Source organism: Durio zibethinus, chromosome 11, assembly GCF_047325235.1.
Source record: "Durio zibethinus cultivar Kanyao isolate XHJ-2024 chromosome 11, ASM4732523v1, whole genome shotgun sequence".
NCBI classification, from domain to species: Eukaryota; Viridiplantae; Streptophyta; class Magnoliopsida; order Malvales; family Malvaceae; genus Durio; species Durio zibethinus.
Window position 1 is genome coordinate 27,506,968 of NC_143172.1, and position 20,010 is coordinate 27,526,977.

General features: G+C 35.1%; 3 protein-coding genes across 5 annotated transcripts; 2 read left to right on the forward strand and 1 right to left on the reverse strand.

The window, feature by feature from the left end:
• Positions 1–802: 802 nt before the first annotated feature.
• LOC111290621 (uncharacterized) lies at positions 803–2,416 on the reverse strand. Of its 2 annotated transcripts, none has more exons than XM_089768836.1 (2): positions 2,073–2,416; positions 803–1,391 (listed from the first exon to the last, which is right to left on the reverse strand). In XM_089768836.1, exon 1 carries the CDS (start codon positions 2,285–2,287, stop codon positions 2,117–2,119), a length of 171 nt encoding a protein of 56 aa, XP_089624962.1. In that variant the 5' UTR covers positions 2,288–2,416; the 3' UTR covers positions 803–1,391; positions 2,073–2,116. The 2 variants fall into 2 exon arrangements, with proteins under 2 accessions (XP_089624962.1, XP_089624961.1); XM_089768835.1 differs by having other exon boundaries at positions 803–1,951.
• A 1,285-nt stretch (positions 2,417–3,701) lies between these two features.
• On the forward strand, positions 3,702–10,829 carry LOC111289342 (E3 ubiquitin protein ligase RIN2-like). 2 transcript variants are annotated; one of them, XM_022880313.2, is made up of 13 exons: positions 3,774–3,846; positions 4,365–4,792; positions 5,433–5,510; positions 6,432–6,518; positions 6,619–6,740; positions 6,994–7,090; positions 7,236–7,338; positions 7,973–8,130; positions 8,235–8,372; positions 8,458–8,525; positions 8,617–8,847; positions 9,731–10,112; positions 10,300–10,829. In XM_022880313.2, exons 2-13 carry the CDS (start codon positions 4,553–4,555, stop codon positions 10,354–10,356), a joined length of 1,761 nt encoding a protein of 586 aa, XP_022736048.2. In that variant the 5' UTR covers positions 3,774–3,846; positions 4,365–4,552; the 3' UTR covers positions 10,357–10,829. The 2 variants fall into 2 exon arrangements, with proteins under 2 accessions (XP_089624792.1, XP_022736048.2); XM_089768666.1 differs by lacking the exon at positions 4,365–4,792 and having other exon boundaries at positions 3,702–3,846.
• Positions 10,830–16,795: 5,966 nt separating this feature from the next.
• On the forward strand, positions 16,796–20,010 carry BAG7 (BCL-2-associated athanogene 7). The gene is made up of 3 exons (XM_022881866.2): positions 16,796–17,904; positions 18,471–18,761; positions 19,548–20,010. Exons 1-3 carry the CDS (start codon positions 17,215–17,217, stop codon positions 19,761–19,763), a joined length of 1,197 nt encoding a protein of 398 aa, XP_022737601.2. The 5' UTR covers positions 16,796–17,214; the 3' UTR covers positions 19,764–20,010.

A 20,010-nucleotide genomic window follows, 5' to 3' on the forward strand; every position in this document is an offset into this window, starting at 1 on the left:
TTCCTCTTTGTTGGTATTACCCCCCACAGGTTTACCCACTAAAAGAAAAAACTACTAGAGTCTGATAAAAAAAACCTAACCTACCTTTAGCTGGCCCTTTACTTGATAATTGGTTAATCTAATACTGATTTTTATATGGACCACTCACCGATATCATATTCAATTCATATTTTGCGTATTAACCATGAACTTGATCTTATTACGCTGCTAACCACTAATTAACAATTTACAGATCGGATACCAATCATCTCAAAACCACAAACCAGATTCTGCTTTGGTGTTCTACAAATTACCAGAATAATATATATATATATATATATATATATATATATATATATTAGAGGGCGTTGATTAACCAGTTGATTAATCATTAATCTCTGTCTCTCTCTTACACATTAGATAATTAATTTTCATCCCTAACCACACTTAGTGACAACTTTTCTAACTTCTAATAGATTTTGAACTAAGAAATCTTTCACCGTGTTTCTATTCATAAAATGGCGCACCATTGGTTTCCCGTTACTTTAATGATAAGTTTTTTTCATCAAAACCAACAATATGGAACCTGGCCCACTTATGAATGTTTATACTTATTAGTACCAGATAGATACCAGTTAGAAACCCCAATTGAATGGACCTGCCATTGGCCCCATTAATATAACGACCCAATAAAATTGATGTAGATATCCCAAACATTTGCTTTTAATGGATTTATAATATGTCTCATTTCCTGGGCCGCCTGTGGAACCGAATGAAAAGAAACTGGCAAAAAAGGAGACAACATCTGAAGCCCAAAGAGTGTAGGAAATTTGGAATTGATCAACTACTGCATGAATCTTAAAGGCCCAGTAAAGATACACAGGACTATTCCACTTGTAATCTTACAAATTTACAAATTACCCGATGAACTTTGATGTATTCCTTGAAAAATGAAACTAAATAAATAAATTCTGTTTGATTAAAAAAATTTTCAGCAAATATTTCATTACAAACAGATTAGGATGAGTATGACTAAAATGTTATTTGTGACGCAGAAGAAAGATTCAAGTAGCTATCAAATTGACCAATGCTTACGCCTCATGGAAGAAACATACACATAACTTGAAAGCCATTACGCGATGGGGACACAGGACACTGTATAAAATAGAAGCAATACCACCCGTGTTTCTGTAAACGGTGAATATGGCCGGAATAAAGCTTGGAAGCTATAGTTGACCTATAGGGCGCAGTAAAATGCTGGCAGTGAATAATATAACTGCTTCCCTACAACATATGGCCACTTCAGCTTGGAAGCTGTACTTGACCTTTATGGCAGATAACTTAGGACTAGGAGAGCATTGGGTGAGCAAGGCACCAAGAAAAGAACTCCAAACCAAGGAACAACATGCAACCTATTCCACACCATAATTCACTTGAAACCAGATTTCAAGGATAAGCAATCAGCTTAATCTAAAACTTTACAAAACAAAAATTGGAAGCCATATTAAGATGCAGGATTAACCACCAAGCTGCTGGCGTAAGAAACACACCCACCATTAACATCAAATAAAGTTAAGAAGGTAAGAATCTTCCTTCAATTAAAGCAATGCCTAGAAGAAAAATCCATCTCAGAAACTTAAAGGGTTAATAAATACTGAGTCAAAAGGGTTAACCTTACCTGGCAGCTGCATTGCAGCTGAGTGTAAATATCATGCACTCCAAAATTCATAACCATTGAAAAACTCACCACCTGTTGCTAATTGAAAAGTATGATCACTGACTATGGAGTAAAATCTAACTAATTTAATACTACCAACAACTCAAGATACCTCCATCATTCATCAAAATAGTAACCTATGCATAACCTGAAGCCAAGTTAATGGTAAGTTGTGATTTCTCAATATGTGAAAAGAACAAACGCCCGAGTTAATAACAGCGGGTTCGAAGGTTTTTTTTGAGTCCTGTTGCATTCCTTCCCTCAACAATGAACAACCCAAAATCAATATAGTCCCAAAATCACAATGAACATGAGCCTAGAACCCAAATTCAACATTATTCCTTCCCATAATTATGAGGAGAAAACAAAATTGAACCTGTTAAATCTATTGGTTCCGGAAAATGGCATAGTATGTAGTAGCTAATCGTCGTCCCTGTTCTTAGGCTTGCGGTACTTCTCTTCGACTTGCTTGGCCATGAAGAATGCGATGTCAGCCAGCTTCTTGATGTTGGGAACGTTGTAATTTTGGGCAACGTAAATCCCGCAAACAGTGCCTACGATGAATGAAAAACTACTTTTTATTATGCCCATGATTTTTACTTTAATTGCAGTGAAACTTGGTATGGAAAGGGATCTGATTTTAGCGTCAGAGATGGGGTTTTTGGGGGATTGAATGTTGGAATCGATTTTCTTTTTTTTAAGAATTTAGGGTGAAAGATTGAAATGGGTTCTGGAAGCATCTCGAAGATCGTGAGTTTGACGGATAAGGGGTGCGGACTGAGAGGGCATAGTTGTCATTTTAATATGACGGCTCTCTATAAAAATGATTTTTTTTAAGACGGTAGGCGAAATCAACGTGAACGAATGTATTTTTATAATTTATTTGTTTATTTTTTAAAAATATTTGGGTTTAATTGGTATTTAATAAAAAATTTATTTTATTTGTTTAAGTTTTATTCAGTTAGATGGTAAAATATTTTTATTTATTTTAATTAAATTAAATAAATTTATTTATAAATATTAAATAAATATATTTATAAACATATAAAAATAAATAAATTATAAATAAATAAATTTAAATAAATAAACTTAAACGAATATAAAAAAATTCATCAATACCATGTAAAAACGAAATCTAGAAAAGCGCAATATTGCATGCTCTTCTTTTATTTTATTTTCATTCTTTCTGTTTTTTGTTTTATTTTTCTTTTTGTAGCTATAAGCAAGTTATATGTTAAATCTTTAAAAAAAAAAAAAAAGGTTGTACAGTATTAAATGCCCTTTTTGGCGTTCCTTTGCTATCATGGAAAACGTGCCAACCCAAATCTCTTTCATAAAGATTCGCTTTTTTTATCTTTTTCCTGCTACAGTTTAGAGAAGGAAATTTTCTTTGAATTTCTAGTGACATTTTTATATTTGTCGCAACAGTTAGGAGATAATTGATTGCAACTTCGACTTCAAGCATCTTCTAACAAATTAATTTGACCAAACTATTAATTAATTTCATTTCATTTCAAGCAACTTTTTTGGAATATTTACTTTATTTTTTTGAATTATGATTAAAATTTAAACAAAAACTTTTTTTTAAATCAATTTCAATATTATTTAACTAATGGGATAATTCGATTAATCCCTTCATATAACATTGTTGTATCATATACAAGTTAATATTAAAATTCAAAGCGAATTCCCTTTTGCTTTTACTTCTTACAAAATGGGAAAGCGTCAACTTCCATACTTTAACAAATATAAATCGACTAAACTTGTAATTTATTCCAAAGCTCTCCACCAAGTTTAGCCAAGGACACGTCACTTTTATAACCATTTTTAATCTATAAAAATAATATAATAATGTTTTTGAAGGAATTAAGCTAAATAATGTTAAATACGTTCTGACAACACACGTACAATTTTACTCAAAATATTATAAAAACCTAATTCAAAATTTAAATATTAAACTATTAATCTTAATAATAATTCAATTTAAATAATTTCAAATATATATAATATAGATAATATTGCCTTTTTTTATTCTTTTTTTTTTCCATAAAAAGGAAAAAAGAAAGAAAATGCAATTGCCGGTGAATATATCTGCAGACGCCTCAACGGACTCGTCAGAGCTTTTTCTTCCGCTTCTTAGATCGAATCAGGTTTCCGGTTCTTTCTATTATTTCCTTGAAATCTATTATTTACTTTAAATTTTCCTAAAATTTTACATTTAGCTTCGAGGAATCCATGAATTTATGACCCTTTTTATATATCTCCAATTCGTCTAATATTATTACCCTAATTTCCGTTCAATTTCCTGATTTTATTTGTTCTTCGATTCTTTCGGTTTTGAAAATTTTGTCTTAGGGTTTCACTTCTATTGTTATTTTGTGGCAAATTAGGATAAATTTGTTTATGGTTCGAAATTCTGCTTTAATTCTATTATAAATGATTCGTTCAATATAATTATGCTTTATTAATAGTGAATTTCGCTGGATTTTTACAATTTATGCGGTTGCTGTATTGAAAATCCATTCATGTCTGTTCATTTCGAAGGGGCCAATTAATGAGACGAGAAAAAGTACATGATTTTTCAGAAGCTGAAAATTAACATCAATTCAGAGTCTGCTGCTATTCGCTATTTTTTTATGCTGTTTATTTATTTCTGGACATATTTCAGGTTCTTATGGTTGCGAAATAACCTCAGTAGTTGAATTCATTAACATTGGAAGTGCCCATTTTGAAGTCCACCGCCTCCTTGGTTGTTATGTCCAAATTTATCATTATTGCCCGTGATTAGTGATGTTCGTTTGTTTCTAATGAAAATCTGGAAGTTCATTTTTAGTGGAAAAGTTGTGTTTGTCACCAATGGGTGTGAGCTACTTGGCGATCTCGGCTTTGTCTACAGCTTTAAGTGTCATAGGTCTCCAATTTTGGACAGAGTTTTCACTCGATAAGCTTCAAACTGATGGGCTAATTAGTGAGAATTTTATTCATACCGAAAATGCCAACCGTGCGTTTGAGCTTCTTTTGGGTTCTTATGCCACTGTTGCTTTGCTGGCAAATTTTGTGCTCAATGTATTTATTCTACTCATCCTTTCTCTAAAGGTTAGTTTAATCTTTTTCCATGAGCCTTAAGGTGTTAATGATTTGATGATTTTTTTTTTTTTTTGGTGCAGTATTGATTTGAAAATTTGTCTTTATGTTGAGAGATGAATTACATGTAATTGTTCTTTGTGTTAAGAAATGGATTTAGCAGCAATTTTCTATCTAACTTCCTGCAAGACATGATTCTGATTTGAAGCAGCAGTATACTTCATTGAGAACTGTACTTGACAAGTTAATTTTACAAGATAAATAAGTTTGTGAAAATTAGTTAGTACTTTGGAAGAATCATATCATTTGACAGTCTAAACGGTTCAAAACCAGATTGAAACTTCGATTCCAATCCTGACTATACACAAAAGCTATGGAAATGTCAAGCAAATATCTGTCTTTCTAAGAATGTTTGAGGATCTCGTTATTGGATATAGAAGCGGTCCACATCTTAAATTATGAAGATGAAATTTTAACTAAGGTTCTTGCTAATTAGTGGGTTTGTGTTAAGGTGTTGTTTTTCTGCTTTTATGAAAAAAGAAGGTTCGTTTTAGAGTTTGGATATATGTTAATCAATAGTTAAAGTGAATTTATTCTATTTTATTTTTATTGAACCTTGTCCCATTCTCGTGGTTTCTTCTTCCATGTGCAGACTGTATTTTTTGGTGAGTTATACCCTTCAGAAACTCGGAAATTAGTAGAGCGCCTTATCAACTATGTTATATACAAGGTAAATGTTTGAACTGATTTAAACAATATTAAACTATAATAAGCAGCATCCGGTATTTGTGATGTTCTACTATGTATCATCCTTGAGGCATATAAACAATCTCAAGTTCTTTTAGGGTTTTGACACATCTACTAATACTTTTAACGAGAAATAGATGCTCTTTGAGTTGATGAGTATTGCGTCCTGTATCAGAATGTTATAAGAATTGAGCTTCTTGGTGTCTGGAGATCACAAGGTTAGGATTGAACTACTGGCAGTTGCGAATTATTTTTGGGCAGACTCAACATTTGGATTCATGAGACACTATTGAGGACAAGATCCTCCTGCCAATTGGATGTAACTGTGTTGCTTTTCTGAAGAAGCCTATTATGCTGCTGAAGTTATGATCTGTAAACTGCATGATGAGTAACTTTGATCTCCATTTCTTTCCCTATGAAATAAGGAGATAATCTTTCCCCTTGTTCATGGTTCATCTTGAGGGCTACTTTTTGGTCAAACTTAAATGTGCTGATGGTTTTGCCATATGATGGATGCACCGAAGGATGGTTGGATTAGAAAGTTGATTATTTGTGTGAAGATGTAATAGAACCCTTTATTTTTTTTATTACACTTATGGAATATTCCTTTGACCAATGGATTAGACGGAAGATACATATGGATAGATAAGGATATGCATGGTTCTCAGAGAATGACAACCTGGTCGGTAGAAAAAAGGAGAAAGGAATGAGAGAAGCCCCTAGAGGAGGAAGATCAATAAACACTTCTTTGGTTAATAATTAGTCAAGATTGAAATTGCTATATATTTGGGATCATTTAAGTTATCTTTACATATTTCCAAGGTTACTTTTATTTGTCGAGGTTTATATTTCAATTTTTTCTTTTTTGCTAATGCTGGTATGTATTTTGATGAATTTTGTACAGGGGACCTTTCTACCATTAGTTATTCCATCATCAGTATTCCAAGCTGGTCTTTGGTCAATCTGGTTGACTGTTATTTGTTGTCTAAAGGTATGTTATGTAATTTGTGATGGAGATCTTGTTTTTAGCTCACAGTGGAAGAAATTGATTTGCCTGTTATGCATCCTTACATTTTGAGCACATGCCACAGATGTTTCAAGCTTTGGCCAGGGATCGACTTGAGCGTCTGAATGCATCTCCTTCTGCTACACCGTGGGCATACTTTCGTGTCTTTTCAGTGTTTCTCTTTGTCATCTCTTTCAATTTCTTCTGGTATTGCTCTGTCTTATACTTTTGTGACTTAGGAAATCCATGTAACATAGGTTGCCAACCTAGCCTTTAGGAATGAATATATGATCTATTGATTTCATTATTTTCTGGTTTTGCCAACGTAGTGACCGAGGGTAGCAGAGTTTCTGCTTTTTATAATCCTGCTTTAGCATTTTCTATTTACAAGCAGGTAGTTAGGCTCTTCACAAGTTCATAAAAATCTGAAATTTCCATGTTTCTTTGTGGGTGCATTCAGGATATGGCTGAGCTTTCTGTTATACAACACACTGAATTCATCTATGTTTATGCTGTTGTTTTTTGAGCCTCTCAGTATTGCTTTTGAGACCATGCAGGTATCCTTGTTGAATACTTTTTCTTTTTGCAATTTTTATGATAAATATGTTCATTCTAGATGTTCTATGATACTATTATTCTGTGAAAAATATTGGATCCTGGTTTGAGGAGGCGGCTTTGTTATATATCTGCTCTTCGCTGTAGGCTATTTTGGTTCATGGGTTTCAGCTGCTTGAAATATCACTCCATTCAGTGGGGAACAGTGAAGATTGCCAAAGAGCAAAACACTTTGATTTATCAGCTGCAGGTATTTTTACTTTTTCTGTGTGGATGCATGAATATGATTATTTTGTTTGTTGATAGGTTGTCTGGTTGTTTTCATATTTGACGCTTCTCTAATTTAGAATGTAATGACTTGTAAAGTCTTGTTTCCTGAGATTGCTAATGCAACTGAGCTGCAAATCAAAGGGATTCCAGTATATCATTGTCTTCATCATCATCATTCTCATCAACATGATCCTCATTACTCTAATTTTTTTATATACTAGGTTAGGGCATATAAATAAATGGAAAAAGGCACCTTTCTTGCATGTTTGAGTGTTACTCATTTATTAATATCTGACTTGGTGCTATTATGTCTAAGCCTTTCTGATTGGAATGCTTATATTTTTGGTTATTTGCAATATTGTTTATGACTTCATGCTGCTTGCTGAAAATTTCCAGGTTCGCAGGTTATTTTACTGTTTCATGAGACTAGCTCCCCAGTAATTCATAATTTTTTTGCATTCCTTTACCATGTAACAAATTTTCCCCTTTAGAATGATTGTTGCTTTCTTATTTCGTCATCTGGCTGAAAAGACAAGGTTCTTTGTTAGCATTTTCTGCTTGTTATCTGCTCTATCTGCCTCTTCTTTTCTTTTGACAATTGCACATGACTGCAGGTTCATTTTGGGAATGGAAGGGCATTCTTATTCGCAATCTAGGTTTCTTCCTTGACATGGCAACACTGTTAATGGCACTTGGACATTATTTGCTTATTTGGTGGCTCCATGGCATGGCATTCCATCTTGTGGATGCGGTTCTTTTCTTGAATATACGTGTAAGTATTCCATTGTTTTTTGGAGAATTTTACAGCCCGATATATTGATAATTTGACATCCCAATGCATGGTCCTTCCATTCACCAATTCAATTTTTTGAGCAGGCTTTGCTAAGTGCAATTGTGAAGCGTATAAAGGGATTTATTAAATTGAGAATGGCATTAGGGGCTCTTCATGCGGCACTTCCTGACGCAACATCTGAAGAGATATGGGTGTATAATGATGAATGTGCCATATGTCGGGTATGCTTTATTTTTTGTTTTTGCATTTTCCATTTTCCATTTTCCACTGATTTCTGAAGGGTCTAACTAACTTTGCAAAGCTCAGGAACCTATGGCTAAGGCTAAAAAGCTTCATTGTAATCACCTTTTTCATCTTGCTTGCTTGAGATCTTGGTATGGTTATATGATATTATCAAATTTTGGTTTGTGCATTTAATAGTGTGTGGAGCTGAACCTAATGCTGAATATTAACATACCATGCCAGGTTGGACCAAGGCTTAAATGAAGTTTACTCATGTCCCACATGTAGAAAGCCACTTTTCCTGGGCAGAACTGAAAGTGAGGTGAATTCTCGCACAGGAGAAGCTTTAAGTGATGAGCAGTTGGCACGACAAATAAATTCTGGACTTGATCAGCAAAATGTGCCTGATCACACTCTACCTGCAGGAGTATTCCCAAATCAAATGCAGAACCCAATGGAAGGCAACCCTTGGAGGTGTGGTTCGTATAAATTAGTCTCTTAGCTTGCCTTGAAATAACAGTGTTGTGTCTTCTATTTGGACAATCATTTAATTAAGAAAGTAGTAAGGTATGAAACTATTACACTTAGTGTCCTGATTATGACTGGAATTCTTTTCTTTTGTTGTGTCATAAGTAGTTCATGGATTGTTAGTGAGGGTGAAAGGTGGTGCCCTGTCTTGAAATAACTGTGTTGTACCTTCTATTCGAACAATCATTTAATTGTGAAGTTCATGTTGCGATGGGGAACATTACACTTAAGATCCTGATTATCAATGGAGTTTTTTTGTTTTGTTGGGTAATAAGTAGTTCATTCATTGTTTTTTAGGGTTAAGCTGGTGCTCTAGCTCCTCTCTTACTCCTGGAATGAATTAATCCAGGTTTGGGAAATTGGTGGGGATTATGATTGACTCCAACTTCATTAGCAGCAAACTGCTGTTCTACATCTGCCGCTATTACTTCATATCCATATCCATGTCCTTAAAGGGAAAGGTTCCTTGTATTCAACTCCTTGGCCTAGTGATTAAAGAGCTCTTAGGAGGACATAGAGGTCTTGGTTTCGGACCAAGGTCTCCTCTCCTCCCCCATGGGTTATGCCCATCTTATGTACCAAAAAAGAGACAGGTTCCTCCGGTTTCTAGAAAGAAGTTGCATTTTGTGCATTATTTCTTCTGCTGATGTAGATGAGGAAACAGATATGCTAAGTTTCAGATGCCTTAAAAATTGATGATGATTTTTATTGCAAACCCAAACAAGCCATTCAACTATTTAGAAACCAGTTTTGGAAGTGAAGTGCAAAGTCTGGATCTCTTTATTTTTCTTCAGAGGGCTTATTGCCATATATTATTTACACTTTGTAGGAGTGCAGGACTGGATCCGGGATGGTTGCATTCTTGGCCAAACCAAAGTGTTGATGGAGCCGGTCCTTCTACTGGGATCAGATCTGCTGGACTTGGAAGAGTTCACATGATGATGAGGCATCTTGCATCTGTTGGAGAAACTTATGCCCAGACTGCTCTTGAAGATACTGCTTGGAGCCTCTGGCCCGTGAACCCATCTCAGGCTGCTGCATCTGCTTCGTCAGTTCCTCCAAATGTTGGTGGAAGATACCCTGGAAATGCTGGTAGTTTGCATATGAGGACTGCCTCACGTACGGCAAATGACAGCATAGCGCATATACTTGCTATGGCTGAGACTGTACGGGAGGTTTTGCCACATGTCCCGGATGAGATGATTTTTCAGGTATTGTTAGGATTTGATGCAGTTTAAGGTTTTTAAATTGCAGCTTTTGCTTGGTTCTGTTGAGCTGGTCTAGCACTTTAATTTTTTATTAATCATTCCAGCAAAGAAAAGCTTAGGGTACTGAATTATTCCAGTTATATATCTTAGATTTTATCTATTTTATCATACAATTGCACGGAATTTGCAGGACTTGCAGAGAACAAATTCTGTTACTGTTACTGTGAATAACCTTCTCCAAATATGATGATGCACAGTGTTTTCTTCGAAACATGGTTCCAGTTCATGAAGAGATCCTTGATCTTGTCTGTGCCAACATTTTCGAGGTTTTGGGGATTGGCAAGGCTGTTGAATTAATACAGATTGTTTACTCCAATAAAATTTGTTATTTTCCTACAAATATTCTGATTGTTGTTCCTTCTCTGTATATAAAGTCAAGGTTGCTCAATCAGATGTTATTATGTAAAAAGATCAGGAGGTGAAAAATAGTATAGTTGTAGTTGTTTTCCATTGAAAAATAAAGTTTCTACATATAGGTGGTTACCGATCAGGTTGCTGTTCGCTCCGTCGTTTTAATCCCTGGTTTCAAGCCAGAAAAAGGGAGACGGATTGTGGTACGATGGTGGCAGACTGGCAATGGAGCAGCTACCCTCTCTTAAGTTCTAAAACTTTTGTATTATTATTATTTTTAAGTTTAAGAAACTTTTAATTTTGCCTTTACTGAAATTTATTTAATTCATCATCATTGTTAAGTGACTATTTCATGGCACACCCGGAAAAAAAAAAAGTTTTCCTATCTTTTATAATTACGGTTTTTGAAATGACTTAGCTCAATTACTATTAACATATAGTAACAATTTCTGTTAGTTAAATCACTGTAAATTCATGACAATTGATCAAACATTCGGAAAGTATTTACTAGGATGGTCCTTGCAAAGTTTCCCTAGGCCGTAGGACATGAATATGTAGTCTCTTGTCTTTTTCCTTTCTCAATAACTAGATATATAGCTTAGCACCATAAAGTTATTTATATTGGATACATGGAAGGCTACTAAATTAAACTCGACAGGTTCGCATGTTTTTGTTAAGTATAAAGATAGTTATATTGACCCAAGAGGATTGTTACAGTTGAAAAGTTTTTAGTACATATATTGTATAAAATAAAATAAAATAATATTTTTTGGTAAATTGTTGTCAAAGGTGAGAAACAGCAACAAACACGGGGTGACAAAGCATGAAATCAGGCGACAAGAATTGGAGTTATTCGATATGGGAAAATGTAAACAGGCAGCTCTCTTGCATTGTGAATTGTAATCCTCCATTAGTTTCTTCTCTTTGTTTTTGGCTCTTCTCACTTGTGGACGCGGTTTTTGGCCCCCTTGAAATACTTACTGTGCCCTTTTTTACTACAATCCCTCGTGTTCTACAATTTTGCTTCACAAATCACTAGCCTGCTGTTTAATTGTGTTTATGTATCACATCTCTGAAAATATTTATACTCACAGGAAAAGTTGCTGCCCTCTAACTCTCCGGCCCCTTTGATAGGGTAATTAAAGGGTCAATCTTTTAGAAAGGGGCCCCAACTGGATGATCCATTTTTGTTTTTTAAAGGGGACAAAGTGAGGCCATGTCTACTTCATCTTGCTCTAGTCCCCTCTCTAGCTATCTTGCATGTTCTTGAACAGCCTCTTTTGTCCCTCAACAGAACCTGCTTTTAATTCAATAAAGTTTGCCATTTTAATTCACATACTACTATATAGCTACATTCTACTGTATACTCGCAGCTGATACTCCAATATTCATTCATTCAATCTTCTCTTCTCTTTTTCTTATTTGCTCCTATCTCTAGTTACCCTTACAAAAATTTAATTAATTAGTGATCTCTTCTTCCAGTCATGTCCATCATCATATCGTCTCTACTCATCTTCTTCTTGTGCCTTCCCATGCATGCATGTAATGCACGGGATCTAGGAGTACTCATCGACCACAATAATAATGCTTCCCATAAAAAACTTCCTTTATCTAACAAGGTAAACCTTAATTGCTTCTCTAAATATTCTATGTTTTCAAACATAATATATCGCCAAATATTTGGTAATTAACTTCTACGTACATTTTTGTTTATGTAGGCTTTGGAAAGTGTTAAACAGCTCAACAGGGACGACACAATATCAGTTAATGATGAAGGGACTAGCGGGGATGACATTGTTTTCCATGACAGTCATGTCGTGAAGCCAAAAGACTCGGACAGCCTCCACAGGGAATTAATGAAACCAAAAAGAGATATCTCAGCTGCTCCTGTTCCGGTCAAGCCTCTTGTATCAGTTTCTGGACGTGTGCCCCGCAAGAACTTGGATGAACGTACTGGGTTTTTCTCTGATTATTCTAGACCCAGAACACGCCCTCCTTCTCACAATTGAAGTGTCCATCGATCTTAGAAAAACATATATTTTCATGGGTTTTAAGCTTGAACAACTGCCTTGATTCTTATATAACTAACATATGAGGCCAATTATTTGTAGCTAGCTTTTGCTCTCTGTATATTGTTTGCTTGCTAATGATCTTCTCCTATATCTAATACAAATTAGAGGAATAGTGCCCCAGCTCTTGCATGCTCATCAACTTAATACTAAAACCAATATTTTTTGTGTATCTTATTTTCTTCTTTTTGATCTTAAATATCATTATTAATCCTCCAAATATTATTCAGTACTGATAGGGATGGAAAATGCAGGAACTGAGAATTTTAAGCCCTTTACTCAAGTGGGTTTGCTTTGGGCAACAAGCATAGAGGTAAATAATAGTGCAATTATATATGCTTGTATGTTTGGTTTTCAATGGTTTAGGAATAGTAAACTACTTCCAAGTTTTATGCTTCTTTTCACCCAAACAATTGACAAGAGCCAGCGATTGGTCTTACGCATCCATAAAATTATCTATGTACTGGTCCATTTCATCGTCACATCCACGAAGATTTTTGAACGAAAAAAATGAAGCAAAGTGTCAATTAGTTTCATAATCATTCGTGTCAATTATTTGATATTTTGAAAATGATGCAAAGGATATTGATCAGAAGTACAATTTCAAACATTAATTAAGTTTTCAAAGTAAAAAAAAAAAATATATATATATATATATAGTTAAATACTCTCCGTTGTGTTGTATTTTCAATTGTTTAAATTTGGGTATTCAATTTAAATTGATATTATTATAATTAAACGCAATCCATAATTCCATATTTCTTTCTCAAAATTATACCAATAATAATATCCATATATATGACATGTAAAGAATTCACTCACATGCATATGTTGATTTATGTCATGTAGGACTCAAGGAGGCGAGGGCTATCCATTGTAGTTGTAGAGCATGGTTCTGAATCTCATGTTAAAGAAGATAGATCAGATAACAAAGCTTATCAGCTGACAGATTATGATTCACCACATCAGAAACCACCTATTGACAATAGACTAACCTGAACATGAGCCACCAAACTGATTAATAATATAATTACTCCATAGTTTCTGAGCGGAATTTAATTTTTTTTCCCCTCTCCTTTGATATGGTTTTCACAGATGGTAACCTGTAGAGCTAGCTAGCTAGGTCATGGCGCTAATGAACAATAAGCTGTAAGTTTAGCAGGTGATATATTGAGCAGTTTTTGGTCGTCCTATCTATGGCTTAATTATTTGCCAATCATGAAAATATATGTAACTTTTCTCTTTTTGAAAGCCTACAACTGATTGAAGCCCTATAAATATTGTTTTGTGATTCGTGGCAATAATCTTCATCACTTTCAGACTTATATATATATATATATGTGTGTGTGTGTGTGTGTGTGATCTTATAAAACTATAAAACTACGACCAAAAATCATGGCTATAAGTGCTGAAAACAGGGGGTGATGAGTCAATGTTAATTTTCATGGAAACAGAAGCAACAATTCAATATTAATATCTATATATTTTGTCCTAAATAAATAATACCATAAAACATTTATTTTTCTTCAAACAAAGCAGCTCATATAATCTGTTTCATCCGAAGAAGAGTTCAAATTTATTTAATTGGCTATAGCAAGTACTAAAATACATATTAATCCTAGAGCTCAATGGGAATCCATGTAATTGTTTTTACCGAGACTGCCCCACTAGCAAGCATTGTCTACCCAGAAGTACTGGGGAAATTTATCTGTAAGTCTTCTTCACAAATTTATAATCCCCATTAATTGACTTAAGATCATCTAATTTATAATCCCCATTAATCTAGTCACGAGGTTTTTTTTTTTTTTTTTTTTCACAAATTCAAAGGTTAAGTAGCAAGTAAAAGCATAGGGTTTAACTTAGGCTGCCCACTTTGGAGACCAAGACAAAGGATTAATGCTACCATTTCAAGAATGTCTCCCGTTAAGAAAAATCTAACATGCTGAGAACATCCTATAACAAAAATCAAGGACAAATGGCAATGCTTTAGAAATTAATTAAGTTTTGAGCAGTTTGTTTGAATTAAACAACTTCTTACAAGGAAAAACTATCCCAAGTAGAAGATCTCATTGTAAACTGCAATGGGACCAGTTGCCAATGTCGCGCGCCGCAATCTCCTCCAAATAAGCCTCAAGTAAATTTTGGAAAGATGTACCAATCCTGCTGGCACGTGAAATATATCTTATAATAAAGTTATTTTTTTATTCATTTGTAATTTTTAAATTTTACAAATTAGACTAAAAATTATTGCATTTTTTTAATTATTTTTAATTTTTTAAATATATTTTAACAGCACCTATATTTTACTAACTTTATTTATGAAATTTAAAAATTTAATGTGCAATAAAATTTTAAAATATTGCTTAAACTTCATTTTTTAATAACAAAGATACCATACTGGCAAATAAATCAAAGATATTCTTAATAATGACTTTTTTTTTTTCTCTCAACATCTAACGTACTGTTCTAGGCGTTAATCTTATATAAACAATAGTATGACATTTAGAAGTTAACTAAGCCAACAGTACCTACAAAAACTAAGTGCCCTACCTCTGAAAAGTAAAACTCTGCTTACATAATTTGTTTCTTTTTTTTTTTTTTTTGATAATCACATCTAAAGGTTTAACATGATTTGAGTATGACTCTTGTGAGTCATCGCCCATCTGCAACCAGCATAATTCAAAAACGTAACTATACCGTATATACGTGCTTTTAATTTTTATCTTTATCATGCATTAATTGCTCACACTTCACACAATTTCCCCTTAATTTCACCCACTCAATCATTGAAAACTCTTATATTCAAAGGATGACGAAAAGATACGGAGTTTTGCGGAAGAAACTGAAAGAACTGGAATCCGAACTCAACCAAGTGGTTTCTCTTCCACTAGAGACTCCCAAGACATCCAACAATGATTCCTGTTCTCGAAAAATCTGTTGTCTACCGAAATCGCTTCTCGCCCAAGAAAGCTTTACCACTTGCAACATATCGCTCAATTAAATTTCGTTAGAACTGGAGGTTGCATTTCAGGAAAGGGATGCTTTTCAAACTTCAGCCCCTGACCTGCATGTTGAAAAGGGTTCAACGTGTTCTTCTACAGAGTCCTGCCTCAATGATGATGGCGAGGCAGCCGAGGGTTCTTCTGAGTTTGGCTGATGTGGAACAAGTAGCTGAGGCTTCTACAAAGAGTTGATGAGTTTTGATGGTCTGGATTTGGAAGTGTATATTTGAAAGGTTTTGATGATGAAGAAAGGAAGGTTCCTGTGTCTGTGGAGAACCTTGAGAGCACTAAGAGTTATTGAGGCAGAGATAGAAAAATGACAAAAAAGAGGAAAGAGTTTGGGTTGAGGCAGGGTTCAGAAGCATGATGAGAAAAGAAGAGAGGGACATTCTCAAGCGGGGTAGTGCTGCTCGGTATGGTTTTGTTGCATGGCTTTTTTGATAGTAAGATTGTCTTGCTGCTTTCATTGTTATGCTAGTGGCAGTGATTATAGTTTTGCCTAATTACTCCTACTTAGGTATTGTGGTCTTGATCTTAAAATAGTTTTGTGAGGGTGGTTTAAACATGATTTCTACGTAGGATGGACACGAGATTTTGAATCTTCAACGGATAATTAAAGCATTAAACCAATTCAAACTCTTGTATTTATCTTGTATTATATATAAGAATAAAGACCCTGGAATGGATGAGGAAGCTGGTGGCATGATCTTAAGTTCGCCTTCAATTTACTGTCGATGGCATTTGTTCTCCACACTGCCCTTGAGCCAGGTTTCTTCATCCATTCCATGCCCTTATTATTAGAAATTAATGATGCTACACTAGTTTGGGTTTGTAAATCTTACACTTCCTAGACTTTGTTTTGTGATTAAACAATTTATATTTGATGCACTTGTATAAGGTATACATGCTAAGTGAACTAGACATTTTATTAAAAAATAATTTTAAATATATTTTTAATATTAAGTGTATTTGTTTTTAAAATATTAAAATTAATTTTTATAAAATATTATTAGGTAGTGCATAATATGTTCAAAGAACAAAAACAAACCTATTTTAATTCATCAATTACTCTCCCTATTTATTTACATTATTAGCCGAAGTTGCATTGTTTTCTCAATTGGCCCACGTTTAGGGATAAATTTGGGCTTATTAGGGCGGAAACCCAACAGCTGCCATGAAAACAAAGCCCAAACCTCAGTTGAGCAGAGTGAGTCACGTCACGAGGGGTCAGATATTACAGTGAACCCACATGCCCTGCACCAGTGCTCGTTTATCAGATTCCCGTGTCCCCGTAATTCTTCACCATCCTCATGCCTATTTCCGTCCATTCTCGACCCTTAAAGATGCGGCGAAACCTTGTTCAGTTCTTATCTATTACCAAATTGGAATGATTCGTTCCTCACAGCTGTTTTCACCACCTGAATTCCCAAATCTACCATCACCTGCTACCTTTTTGACTATCTGCCACCTTTTGCCCTCCTCGTTCACTACACAAATTTGTCCTTTTTCCTTTCCATCCTCATAAAGATTGATCAAGGGATTTGCCTTTTTAACCAAAACCCTAGCCCAATCTTTTTTTCCAGAATCTGATTCACAGAGTTCACGGTGCCAACGATTTCATCAATGATGAGCCGTTTCAGGAGAATCGACATCCTCGACCGTTATTACTCTCCATCTCTCTTTGTTAATGAAACCTCCTTTTTCGCTCCCATGCCCTTAGCTTTTCCCTCATTGTTCGAAGAGGAACATAATCTTAGCTTTGCCCTCGACGTGCTGAATCCTTTAACTTGCTTTAGCCCCTTAGAAATCTACGACAGCGTCACCGATCTGGTCCAAATTGAGAAAATGCCGTCGTTCTGCTCATACAGGAGGGTACAACGCCGAGTCGAGCCTGAGTTTTCTATACAAACCTTGTGTGACCGAGTTACAGCGCTGGAGTCCAACTTCGACCGTCTCGTTAGCGCGAGGATCGGCGGAGGGGACAGGAAGTACACGTGGACGGCGGAGATCAAGGGGCCGGTTGAGAGGAAGTACAAATGGGTGGCGGAGATCAAGGATGGGAAGAAAAAAGCTGAGGAGAAAGAGAAGAAGTATAAATGGTCGGCTGAGATTGAAGGGAAGGGAATTGATGGGCCTATCTCGAAGAAATACACGTTCACAGCGTCGGCTGGCGATGCAGGTGAATTTAGCAAATCGGAGAAAAAGGAAAACAATGAGAAGAAGCATCATAAAAAGGACAAGAAAGGAGGGAATGACACGCGTATAGTAGAGATCGAAGAGCCGTCTGATCATGGTGTTGTCGTTCTAAGACAGGTTTGATTACATTTTTGACCTTCTGTTAGATTAATAATTTAGTTTAGTTTGGTTGGTTTGAGTTTGTAATGATGAATTGCGTTGTCTCTATCAAGATTATGGTGTTTAAATTCTTTTTGACCGAACCCTCAAAACGACAATTTTATTTTTATTAGCGTTTTGACTAATAGCTGTCCCCTTTAATGATCCACCAATAAAATCCAACATTTTATATGAGGAAATGAATTGATGTCTTATCTTACCTTCTCATTACAATGACATTTTGGAACCCAATTAATATACTGTCTCGATCATTTGCTCAACTGTGGATGCTTGCAACTATAATCAATTAATTTTTGTCCAAGTAGAATTATTTGCTATCAAGGGTTGTATGTGAATTTTGAGTCATGAATGTTAAGTATATAATGTTCAAGCTCTAAAAACTTCTTCATTAATGACTTGCAATGTAGACATGCCCGAATCAAATCCTATGTTTTCATTGGAAATAGCGTTCGCAAATTTAGTTCGAGTATACCTAGAAGCATTTCATTTATACTTAGGTTCTGACTTCTCTGTTTTGATGATAGGCTTTTGCTAAAAGAGCTGGTGTTATTAGAAATAAAAGGGGCAAGAAGAAGGAATTGTCGCCACAGGATGCTGCTTTGATGATCCAAGTAACGTTCAGAGCTTATCTGATTCGAAGATCACAGGCTCTTCGTGCCCTTAGGGAGTTGGCAGTTGCCAAGTCTAAGCTGAAAGAGATCAGAGCATATTTTAATAACTTCTCCTACCGTCGTCAAGTAGCCCAGGATGCAGAAGAACGTCAAAGGTTCTCTGAGAAAATCATTGTCCTGCTCCTTACTGTTGATGCCATTGAGGTACATTATCTCTCTCTTTGGATTTTCATTTTAATCTGTCTGTATATTGCTTTGAAGTATATTATATCTTCACCTATGCACATCTTATGACAATTTAATCAGTTACAATGTTTTTGGATCATGTAATTGGCATATGTTTCTCTTTTTGCTTATCAATAGTACTTATGAGTTATGACAGTCATTACAAATTACACTTACCCCTAAATGTTGGTGCATGTAATATGATGGTATGCTGAAGAACCAGACCATGCAGTTAATGATGTCAAACTCTTAACTGTTTGACGAACAGGCTTCCACTGCCGAACTATGGTAAAAGAAAGATTTAGTAAAGTTCATGGAATTATCATGTTATTTTTAAAGATAGATTCGATTATAGTTTGCCAAATGAATGAAAATAACCCCACAATCTGTTGCATTAAGTTATTACCGCCAATGTTATAATCATTAATGTGTCAAGTATAAGCTGTCCAGAGAATGCTATCTATCAATGCCAAAGTTGTTATGAACCTGCAGAGAATAAATTTTTTTGAATGGACAAAATGCATTTGAAATCATCTCATATATATTTTTTCAATAAAGAACCTTCTGGAAAACTAAGTCTTTTATTAGAGATGGAATGCTATCAGGATAGGATGTCTCAGTATCTGAGCTCATTTCAGTATGATTTTGGATTCTCATCTATTCTTTGAAGTTATACAAATACAACTTAGCAGTCAACGTGAATGTCATTGGGAAGTGTTAACCAATTTGAATTGGATGTGCTGTGTTGTATCATATATTTATTAGGGAGCAGATCTAATGGTGAGAGCCGCAAAGAAGTCAATGGTAGATGAACTGGAAGCAATGCTTGATGTGGTGGATCCTCAGCCCCCAGGGAAATCACTGTCAATGAGGAGGAGGACGTTTGACATGCCAGATGGCGTCATCCAGAAAGAAATTGCTGAGGGCGTGGCACAGGTTGTTGAAATGTTTGAGAGTGAAGAGAACGCTACTGCTGTTTGAGGCATTCTTGTAAAAATGTTGTAACATGACAAAATCGTCCATTTTTATGGGTTCTTTGCCAGTCTGATGTTTGGAAGAATGCAGCTTTGTTTATGACGTATGGACCTGAAATTTCTGTTTGCCTCTGTCTATCTTAAGTGGCACTTATGTTCTGCATGAACATCTTCGACTTGTTTGTTCCATCTTTTGAAAATGCTGGTACTTGTTTTTAACATTTAAGCAAGAGCTCAGTTCTCTTTTTTATCTA